This window comes from Terrapene carolina, unplaced genomic scaffold (genome assembly GCF_002925995.2).
Source record: "Terrapene carolina triunguis isolate 2854851 unplaced genomic scaffold, T_m_triunguis-2.0 Scaffold120, whole genome shotgun sequence".
Lineage (NCBI taxonomy): Eukaryota > Metazoa > Chordata > Testudines > Emydidae > Terrapene > Terrapene triunguis.
Genome location: NW_020664471.1, coordinates 9,934,317 through 9,946,345, shown reverse-complemented (window position 1 = coordinate 9,946,345; position 12,029 = coordinate 9,934,317). Strand labels below are relative to the sequence as shown.

Genomic DNA, 12,029 nt, shown 5'->3' with positions numbered 1-12,029 from the left:
ATGGATAAGAGAATTGTATGTGAAAGCAGAGGATTATAAAGGAAAAAGATTTATAGTTGAAAACCATAAACACTGTAACTTTTGCTATAGCAAGTGTTCTAACATCACAGAATCATAATTCTAGAAACATGTGCTAGACTGTCATTCAGTTGTTTCAGATATCCAGACTCTTGTCTGCCTTTTGATGACAATAACTTTTTGAATATATTTAAGTGGCAAAAACATACTTACAGGCATTTCTTCCTGAATATATCCTTCCCTAACAGGTATCAATAGTATGAAGTCCTGCCCCAGGCCTGCTAAGACAAATCCACAACATATTTTTTTGTAGAAGCAATCTGTTTGTATGATCGGAAACAACAGACCATGAATCCTTAAAAATTGCTTCATGTGCTGAGATCTGCATAAGCTGTAGAAGTTAAGCAAAATTCTTGCTGTCTTTTTAATATTCTGTCTTCCCAAGTGGTAACAGTCTTGGTGCTATTCAGTAGGCTCATAGTGCCTCAGACAGTTGTGTTAAAAGACTAACTTCAGAATTTTGGAGCCAAATGCCAAACCGTCTGAATCCTAATTATGTGAACCCAGGACCTCAGGTCATTATACGTGTGATGGTCCAGTCACGGTAGCAGCTGGTTGTGAAGAAAAGGAGACTCTGCAACTTGTTTTATTCCTTCACATGCAACAAATGTATCCTTCAGCTTATGTCCAAATACAATTGAAAGAACTAAGTTTCCCACAGGTTAGAGGCTATTCTGGGCCTTCATTAAGGGGCAAAACCAGTGATCAAGCATGGCCTTACACCATCTTTCCCTACCTGCTCCTGTCTAGGTTTCTATCTCCACCCTCTAAGGGCTTCAGGTGTCTGTTGGCAATTAGCCCTAATAAACCAGCAGGTGTTTCTTAAGGGAATGTTGGCAGTCCTAATAAGAGACAGCTGTGGGACCTCTAGGTGCCTCAGGCTGGCTTCAGCCCTTGGTTTGACTGGCAATGTGCAGGATCCATTCACCTTGTCATGGTATTCTTTAATTAATGGACGTTTGCTTTGGGATAGTCACATGGCAACCTTTTTTTTAAATTTAAAATTCCATTTCACTCATAAAATTAATCCCCTACTTTGTTGCAGCTTTACGTGTGATTTCTTACACAAATTAAAAGAAAAAACAAACAAACCATAATCACTGCAATAGTTAGCCTACTTTAACTTTGCCAAACTAAACCATATTCCAAGCTACAGTAATCTGAGGAAAATATCCAGTCCAATTATATTGCAGTCCTAGGAGCCCTTTCAGGGTTTGTTAATGTTTGTGTATTTTTTATGAAGCATTACTGTATGGGGAATTGTGCTCTTGCATATGAACTAATTAGTAACAATAGGAGATCAGAGCCCTCAATGATGCTTTGAGCAGCAAAATCTTCTTATCCCCAGATAAGTCTCAAAATTGTGGTCTGTTAAGGGAATAGTGTTTTGTGAAATATCCAGCCTTTTATTGTTGTTAGGCTTGTTGATATCATGCAACTTGTGAAAAGTGGGATCATTCACATGTCCCATATGGTGAGGTACATGAAGTAATAGTACCAAGTCCTTTGTCTTTGTTGGCATAGGTTGATTGAATTACTACAATTTGTCACTTCAGTCTTTTTGTTTTTGGCATGTTTTCCTAAGTAACTATTTTCTCAATGGGACAGAAAGAAATCAAACAACTTTTTAATAAAAATTCAGCAAGTAAGAAGTAAACAAAAATTAATTCCAGCAGAGCTCATTCTAGACCCATCTGGCTCCAGTTCCTGAAAGCGAGAGCCCCTGATTATTCCTCGCTGGGAAGCCTATTGAGGCAGTATTATTATAGCAATTACATAAGAATCTTGATTAGACTAAAATTCTAAGATATTAAAAATACTAATCTTTTTTTTTCTATTAGAATTACTTAGCTGTGATCCTTTTTGTGTCTTGTTGAAGTTCATTAGGAAATTTATATGGCAGATGAGAACTGCAGAATGCTAAAGGAAAATTGCAATGGAATATGAAAGAGTCTTCAAAGATTCCATCTTAATAGATAGAAACCCAACAGAGGGTGTGCCAGAGCACAGGCATGGTAGGAACTACCTAAAGTAAAAAGTCTAAGCTGTGCTACCCAAAGGGGCATGCTGCTTACTGAGGTACTTAAGTTGCCTCTGGTGATCAGTTCGATTCTCTGACTGGTGAAGGAGCTCATATGGGACCACAATGGCTGATTAAATCCATCCTTTTGTCTCACTGGTGTGTTCTGTTAAAAAAATGAACATATCAGCAACCAAAACCCAACATTTTTTTAATTGATTAGCTGGTAGAATTTGGGGATATTCCTGATGTTTATTCTTGTGGGGCTTATATGCGCCCTTCAACTTCTCAAACAATTTATGGACATTCAGTGGCATTGTCAACACACCTTGGGGATTTTTTGCCTCTTTCATCTGTTCCCTCTGGAGCACCTTATGGAGGGTCATTTGCATCATCAGCATACCTAGGCCTTTGGGCTCACAGCCGTGCATTCTCCAGAGTGACATATATCTCTGGACAGAGTCCTTGGGCAATCGTGCATTACTGGAGCACTTGTGGTCACTTCCGTGTCTCTTTTCATGCTGCCTTGGAAATTTTGGTTATTGGCATTGGTGCACCATCTACTGACGTGACTACTGTGCTTTATGCCCCAGAAGGGACCATGACTGGCCAGCACATGATATATGTTCACAAATGTAACGTGTGTGCCACTCAGTCCTAGAGCATACTCCTCAAAGTCTCCCTGGCCTTCTCCAATTGGTCTGTTAAGATTGCCATGAAGCCAGCCTGGAAAGCCTCAGAAGCTTTGGTTTAAAAGGAACCAAGGTAAGACGCCACACCTGGGTGTCAGAACCCGGCACCAGTGCTACCTACAATCATGCAAGTCCCACAGAGGAGACTGTATAGCTTTATATCCAATCCTGTGTAAAGTGTCCTGCTAGACCTAATGTGATTGTTACCAGACTGTGGTGAGGTTTTCTCCCTTGAGCAAGAACCCAACCAGTGATGTTCAACATAGCTCGTCAGAGGGTACATGTAGACAAGGAAAATAGATCATGTTTTCCCCTTAGGATCAACCATGACCAGTGAACACATTTGTCAAGGTGTTAAACTGTGTCTACAGTAGGTGCAAAGTCATGTTTAAAAAAGTTTGTTGGCTAGCAAGTTTTCAGACACAGTCTATTTTCCTAGTCATCACCACAAAGGCATCATCTTCTGCCAGTGCCAAAAAGGAACCAGACAACTCCTCATTTTGCAGCTGACTTTGCTGTCAGCTCTTACGAACAGCTGCCTGTGGTTTCTGGCTATTCCTTTCCCAGACATGCTGTCACAGATAAGCTACATAATGGATCCTCAGATGCAGCAAGACATACTGCATTAATAGGTGTGATGCTATCTCTTGAGAAATTTGTTTTCTTAATGTGTGATGGTCTTTTCACTGATCTGAATGCTCCAAAGCAGTGTCCTAACATGGACATTTGTTGGAGCCCTTGTTAGCATGGAGTTTTTGAGAGTTAATGTCAGATCTATGCTCTGGAATCACTTATGCAGTTTTAGATTACCTGAACACTGATGGTTTCAGCACAACCAGTGTACATGCATACATTAGTAGCATTGACACTTCCACCACCAAAACTGATTTGGCATATGATGAAAACTTGCCTGGGATGGTGGAGGTATTGCTGAGAAACAGGACTATTACTTAAATATAAAAAATGAGATTCCTCTGAAGCAAAGTATTTTTCCATTGGGAAGGTGGAGAAAGGTGATTCTCCCCAGGATTATTTAGTCTTTTCCCGTTTTATGAAGAAGATGCTAAGATGTTTTTCCTTTTGATTTGGAGACTGCCCAGGAAAACCCAAGGGCTTTTATTTCAAGGTATGGGGTACTTTCACAGGTATGGCAGCAGTGCCCTTATGAAAGAAGTGGGTTCATACAGTCCCAACTGTATCAAAGGGGGTTGATACATCTTTTTACACAACTAACAAAACCATCAAAAGCACAGAACTTGGTGGTGATGGGGGACTTCAACTACCCAGACATCTGTTGAGAAAAATAATACAGCAAGGCACATATTATCCAACAAGTTCTTGGAATGCATTGGAGAAATTTTTTTATTTCAGAAGGTGGAGAAAGCAACTAGGGGAGAGGCTGTTCTAGATTTGAATTTGACAAATAGGAAGGCACTGATTGAGAATTTGAAAGTGGAAGGCAGCTTGGTAAAAGTGATCATGAAATGATAGAATTCATGATTCTAAGGAATGGTGGGAGGGGAAACAGCAGAATAAAGACAGTTGATTTCAAGAAGGCAGACTTTAGCAAACGTAGAGAGTTGGTAGGCAAGATCCCATTGGAAGCAAAGCCTAAGGGGAAAAACAGTTAGAGAGAGTTGGCATTTTTTCCAAGAGACATTAATAAGGGCACAAGAGCAAACTATCCCACTGCGTAGGAAAGATAGGAATTATGGCAAGAGGCAACTCTGGCTTAACTAGGAGATCTTCAATTATCTGAAACTCAAAAAAGAATCCTAAAACTAGATCAAATTACGAAGGATGAAAATAAAAAAACAACAACACGAGTATGTAGGGACAAAATTAGAAAGTTTAATCTCATTTTGTGTTTTAGCCTATCTAGAGACATAAAAGGTAATAAGAAAACATTCTACAAATACATTAGAAGCAAGGGGAAGACCAAAGACAGGGCAGGCCCATTACTCAATGAGGGAAGAAAGACAACAGAAAAGTGCTAAATGCTTTTTGTTTGTTTGTTTTTCACCAAAAAGGTCATACCGACTGAACATCTAACATAGTGAACTCCATAGGATTTGAGGCTAAAATAGAGAAAGAACAAATTAAAAATTAGCTAGACAAGTTAGATGGTTTTCAAGTTGGCAGGGCCTAATGAAATACATCCTAGGAGCTGACAGAGGAGATATGAGCCATTAGCGATTATCTTCGAAAAATCATGGAAAATGGAAGAGATTACAGAGGACTGGAAGAGGGCAAATATAGTGCCAATCTATAAAAAGGGGCATAAGGACAACCTGGGGAATTACAGACCGGTCATCTTAACTTCAGTACACGGAAAGATAATGGAGCAAATAATCAAGCCATCAATTTGCAAACACCCAGAAGATAATAAGGTGATAAGTAACAGTCAACATGGATTTGTCAAGACAAATCATGTCAGTCCAACCTAATAGCTTTCTTTGATAGACTAACAAGTCTTGTGGATAGGAGGGGAAGTGGTAGATGTGGTATATCTTGACTTTAGTAAGGTTTTTGATACTGTTTTTCATGATCGTCTCATAAACAAATTAAGGTCATGTCTATATGTACAGTGGTGCAGCTGTACCAATACAGCTGCATTCATGCAGCGCATCTGGTGAAGATGCTCCATGCTGACAGAAGTGACCTCTCCTGTCGGCATACAGAAAACACCACTGTGATTGGCTGTGTACATGAGCGTTTATGTTGGTGTAATTTATGTCCTTCAGGGGTGGAATATTCACACCCCTGAGCAAAATACATTTTTGCCGACATAGGCTGTAGTGTAGAAATAGCCTAACGAAATATAACCTAGGTGGAGCTGGTGTAAGATGGGTGCATAACTGATTGATTGGAAAACTGTTCCCAGGGAGTAATTATCAGTGGTTCACAGTCAAGCTGGAAAGGCATATCAAGTGGAGTCCCGCAGTGATTGATCCTGGGTCATTTTCTGCTCAATATCTTCACTGATGATTTAGATAATGGCATAGAGCAGAGGTCCCCAAACTGTGGGATGCGTCCTCCTAGGGGGGCATGGAGGTATGTTCGGGGTGTGTGGCCAAGGCCCGGGGCAGGGAGGGAAACCACCCAGTTCTTCTCCTGGCCCCGGCCCCGGTTGCCAGCTCCGGGGCCCTGGCTGCCAGCTTCGCCCCCTGGCCGGGGCTCTGCTCCCACCCCCAGCTGTGGCTCCAGCCTTGGCCCCCCTTACCCCTGTCCCTGCCCCGCCCCCAAGCTGTGGCCCCGTTCATGGCCCCAGCTGGGTGGGGGACATGGACGGGGTAAGTGTGGGGTGCAACCCTGAAAAGTTTGGGGACCACTGACAGAGAGAGTACACTTATAAAGTCTGCAGATGATACCAAGCTGGGAGGGGTTGCAAGTGCTTTGGAGGATAGGATTAAAATTCAAAATGATCTGGGCAAACTGGAGAAATGATCTGAAGTAAATAGGCTGAAATTCCATAAAGACAAATACAAAGTACTCCACTTAGGAAGGAACAATCAATTGCACACATACAAAATGAGAAATGACTGCCTAGGAAGGAGTACTGAGGAAAGGGATCTGGGGGTCAAATTAAATATGAGTCAACAGTGTAACACTGTTGTTTAAAAAAAAAAAAAAATCATTCTGGGATGTATTAGCAGCAGTGTTGTAAGCTAGGTACGAGAAGTAATTCTTTCACTCCACTCTGCACGGATAAGGCTTTAACTGTAGTATTGTGTCCAGTTATGGGTGTCACATTTCATGAAAGGTGTGGACAAACTGGAGGAAGTCCAGAGGAGCGCAACAAAAATGATTAAAGGTCTTGAAAACATGACCTATGAGGAAAGATTGAAAAAAATTGTGTTTGTTTAGTCTGGAGAAGAAGACTGAGAGGGGACATGGTAACAGTTTTCAAGTACATAAAAGATTGTTACAAGGAGGCCATTGAAAATTTGTTTTACTTAACCTCTGAGGATAGAATTAGAAGCAATGGGCTTAAATTGCGGAAAGGGAGGTTTAGGTTGGACATTAGGAAAAGCTTCCTGTCAGGGTAATTAACCACTGGAACAAATTGCCTAGGGACAGCAGGTTGTGGAATCTCCATCATTGGAGGTTTTTAAGAACAGGTTAGACAAACACCTGTCAGGAATGGTCTGGTTATTACTTACTCTTGACTTGAGGGCAGAGGACTGGACAAGATGACCTGCTGAGGTCCCTTCCAGTCCTACACTTCTGTGATTCTATGATAGAAAATATCCTTTGCCTAGAAATACCTCCATCTAGTTCTTACCAGTTGTTGCGGCTATTATAACTGGAGGCAGAACTGGCTAACTGAATTTCCTCTCCCTATTAGCATGCCCATTGATGTGATACAATGGTAGTAGCCTGAATCCTCCAGTGTGATTGGAAGTTGCATGCTAGAAAGACCTACACTTACAAAGGGGAAAAGGTTGCTGTTGTGAAAAGTCCCTTGTGTATTTTCTTATAGACTCCATACAAAATCTGCTCCACTTCTTTCTTCTCCTGTCTGAGTTTGGGTTAAAAATAATCTCCCTAATGGCTTTTCTACCCTGGGAAATTATATCATGTTAGACTACAATCCTGAGGAGTCATGGTAATTAACATGGTGTGAAACAGTGCACACAAGGACTGTTGTGTTTAACATTGTGTCAGCTGGTCATGGCTAACCTTATGGGTCACTGGCTCAAAAGGTTAAAATAACATTAATTTTTGACACATGGAGGCTTTTTCATCACAGCTTTCAAATGCAACTGGCCTTTCCTAATTTCAGTGATGACAACTGCAGAGGAGGTATCTATCTTTAATATGTTAACAAAAGGCTGAAATATATGAGGCTGCTAAGGAGACTCTTAGACCTATGTGTACTGGGAAAGTACATCATATTAGAACCCTGGGGAGTTGTGGTAACTAACACAGTGTTAAACACAACTGGGGACTCAACATAGACAGAGAATATTGTGCATACCATAGCATCAGCTGGTCTAGGGTCTACCACAGTTCTGGTTTGGATTTGGCTCAAGATAGTGGAAATATCTCAATAACAGTTCACTGGATTTTTAGCTTCATCAGCTTCAAATCCAAAATCTGAATTCTAGCCAAAACCTAATATAGATCTCTGTTCCGCATCTTCAGCCTACCTATAATGATATTCTTCAGTCTGAAGGCAAAAATCCAAGTAACCTGTTTGTTATTGCCAAAAGGAATAATTAAGTATCCTTTGGCAAAAATAAAACTTGCTTTAGGTCCATAAAGTTTTATTAAATAACTTCTATATTTCATCATGTTATGCTTCTATCAGAAGACTAAAGGTGTAGTGTTCAGTAAAATCTGCTAGTGGGTTGAATGTTTTTGTCTGTCATATTTCCATAGGGATTGGAGTTGAATGTAGGCAGTAGCACTAGTAGAATTCTTAGTCATAACATTATAGCAGTTTTTATATTTTTAAGTACAGCATACAAAACTTAAGCTAGTTTTGCATGCTGGAGCCCAGATTTGGTGCCTGAAATGTAACTCTCATGTTGTCAGGGCCTGGAAGTGGTATGGAGATATTACATTCTGCCCCTCTATGTATGGTGTGTGGTTAAGGCAGGAAAAGGGGAAAGTGATACATGCTCCTTACTAACAAACCCCCTTGAAAAAAATGGAAAATGCAAGGGGTGGGGGAAAGGTTGCTACAGTGAGTGGGGTGTGGTAGACATATACCCCTATAACCACCTCCACCCAATAAATCTGTATGTTATATATAAAATGTCAATTGTATTTTTTTTTTAATATCTGCTGTTTGACTTGCAGAGCGTGGCAGAGATCAGATCAGTCAGTCTAAAGCTGTGAAAGGATGACTTTTGTGCTGTTAAAATCTTGTAATATGTGCTAATCTTACAGAGCTATGTCCATCTGGGATAACAGTCTACAGATTACCACGATGTGTAGCATAGTGGGAGCATGGCTTGGAGCATTTCCTATTCCTCTGGATTGGGATCGGCCTTGGCAGGTTAGTCTTCATACCTTTTATTATAAGTGTATAAACATTTGTTTGTTGCAGTGTGAGAGCTGAACAAAAAGCAGGGAGACAGTAAAAGTATATTAGAGGTGCTAGCATGAAGCTGCTTATGTAATGTAGCCAAATCCCATTTAAGAACTGTATAATAAATATCTCTTTTCCAGTATACATGTATCATGCAGCGTTTTTACTGCCTCTTTCAGTTGGTTTTGAAGTGTTTTGTGTGCATGTGCTGATATTATCAGTAGATGCTTGAAGAAAATATCACTGAAAGCTAATATTCAGAGTTTGATATTGAGGAGCTACACAAGCAGGAAGAGAAGAGCAACATGACATATGGCAGGGAGTGTATCCATGTTCAGTTTGTGGATAGAAAGCACTGCTTTTATTGTTTATGGGGAGGGGAAGAGAGTTGCTTTCCAAGTGTTTCAGCTTCCCTGCACCTTCCATTAAAGCACTTAACGAAATGCATTTAAAATTGCTATTGGCTTAATATTGATTTGTGTAGTTTGTGTGGCCAAATACCTCTGCTGAAAATTTACCTTATGATTTCAGAGGAAACACTGGCAAGTAGCAGCTACTTTGTTGCACAATAAAAAAAATGGGAAGCTGGCACTGCAGAAAAATCTGTAAATTCAGCAGTCTGCACTGTTCCATTTGACTTTAATTGACATGCGGAAATGATCTCTCTACTGTTACCTAAATATGTAAATGCTCTGATATGATTCTTAGTAATAGCTATTGGTGTAATTAGAAAGAAAACACTGCTGCGTTCCATCTTAGTGAGGTGCTAACTGTTTACAATAAATCCATCAGTATTTGTCAACCCTATAATGCTATTGATCAGATGGAGTTCAGAAGTCTTCTCTTCCAGAAATTTGTAGCGCAGCCAGCACTCCAAGTCTCTCTCATCCTCATGAAGCCTGGTGATTTATACTCCTGTTGGAGGGTTTTTTCCCAGCAGCAGCTGAGCAGGTTACCTTTGTGTCAGAAGTCTTTCTTTAGATCAGTATAATTACATCTTTATTAAAATGTTTTAAATATCCCAAGAAATCAGAATAGCAGATGCGTGGTTTAGTAGCTTAAGAATAAAGTTTGACTTGACTCCTTGCAACTACATATTCTAAACCTTGGAGCCTGTTTCACCCTTCCCTCCTCTTGAGGGTAGGTGCTTGGTAGCATCATTTAGTGTATCAATTACGTGGTTTCTTTGATGAGACCTTAAAATCAATGGGCTCAATCCTGTAAAGTCTGCCTTGTGCAGGGCATCCTCATCTCCTGCTGACTTTAGTGGAGGTTGAGAATGCTTGGCACTTTGCAGGAGTAAGTATGGGGATTTTGCTTTCCCTGCTCTGATGTTAATTAACATTCCCCTGTCATTTTCTAAAAGTCATGTCCCAGTGCCCTAGGTCAGAATCCACCCCAGCCTAGAGACGCATGTGTCTCTCATCCTCCTGACCAGGGTTTTTCCAGGCTGCATAGTTCCCTGCATACACTGAGTTTCCCAGCAATACAGAGTGCCTAAGCAGGCCTGCTTTGCTTTCTCTTCAGAGGCAATAAGCAGCATAATTGCCCACAACTGAAAGTTACCACATAGTTCTTTCTAAGCAAGCACGTTTACTCTTAAGGTGAAAGCATTACAAAGAAAACATATTGAAAACAATAAAAGAACCTACATGCAGGCTGCTAAACTTACCAGAGATCACCCCCAACTCCAGCAAGAGTTCTGGCACGTGATCAATCCTTCAAACTCTATTAAGGCGTTTTTCTGTGGTTACGAGTTCATTGCAACTGATAGCTCAGAATAAGCACCTCTGTGAATCATTCATTCTTTCCTTTATGCAGTTTGAGCCTTTGAGCTTTTTCTCATATAACAGATGATCAGCAGACAAAGGTCCCCTCCTCAGGGCAAAGCATTACTGGAGGGGGGTACATTAGCATGCACATTTGCCTGGAGATTTCCTGGGAAATGCTGTTTAACTTTTTGTCCCAAAAGTTCGTTCTTGTCTGGTACATTGTTTAAAATAATCTTTTGAAATTCATAACACTTCCCAGGGTTTACATTGGCCACGTCTCCCTTCTACAGAAGTTACATACAATCCCACAACAGTATAAAAACTCAGCATTTATAATACTATGGACTCCAAAGCTATTTAAACTTAATTCATTTAGCTCTCCCAAAGATATTGCAGGAAATTGCCATATCTGTCACAATGGGCACCAATTGATGTGGATACAGCTCTCCACCCCAGAGAAAACTGCATTTCACTGTGTTTGCATGTTGTATGTGTAGGGACAGATTTTTGCATTTCCCTGATCTTTGTTGTTTACACCCATGCAAAGAGTGTATATTGCTACCAAATCAGCACTGGTCTAATCAAGTTTGCAAGGTGGAGTGCAACAGAGAATCTGACCCTAACAATGTACTTTGGTCTCCTGTGGGATGAAAATTGTTGTATACTTGAAAAATACTTTATTAATACAGTATTGCACAAGATCTAGGTCAGAATAGAGACCTTACATTAGATAATGTATGTCTTGAAGACTTCACTAATAAATTATATATACAACTTCCCATAAGTTGTGTAATATGTCTGTATCTTATATACCAATAGTATGAGCTGAGATATAAAAAATGAATAGATTCTGATGAACAAGACACACATATTAATTAGATAAGACAGATAATGTAAATAAATGTAATTCTTGATTATACAGCTCCAAATGTTGACATGTGGGGGACCCAAGTTTGGCAGTATCCTGGCAACTTTTTGTGTGTGTGACTAATATAGACTTGGGTCAGAATTTTCAAACGTGAGTGGCTAAAGTTGGGCTTCTGAATCTATATTCAGGCATTTAAACAGGTGTTGCCAGCTATTCAGAGATGCTGAGTGTGACAGATATTGCATCTGCATGCAGCATCTTTTAGAGAACATATTGTATTAAGGTAATAAATAATCTCTGTATTACTGTGGGCCAGGCATTGTATGCAGCTCAGGGGAGGGGGATAATGGTTGCTTTTAGCTCCTCCAGGAACTAAAACCAGTGGGGGATGATTAAAGTGAATCACTCAGGTTGTAAATACCTCTAGAGGTACCATCCCTTGGGAGGCTTGCATATACTTGTTTAAAGTGGGTTTTCCAGAGACTAACAGAAAAAGAAAGGGCTTTAGATATAAAAAGGCTGCATTTAAACTGACTTAGGGCCTCCTTTCTGATACAGC

At 40.3% G+C, this 12,029-nt stretch overlaps 1 protein-coding gene across 1 annotated transcript in view; it reads left to right on the top strand.

Annotated features, from left to right (window-relative positions):
• The window catches only part of PIGF (phosphatidylinositol glycan anchor biosynthesis class F), a 45,233-nt gene that overhangs the window by 18,308 nt on the left and 14,896 nt on the right, over positions 1-12,029 (top strand). The window contains exon 5 of the mRNA XM_024210693.2: positions 8,689-8,797. Within this exon, the coding sequence (XP_024066461.1) occupies positions 8,689-8,797 (109 nt within the window). The remainder of the gene's footprint in view (positions 1-8,688; positions 8,798-12,029) is intronic.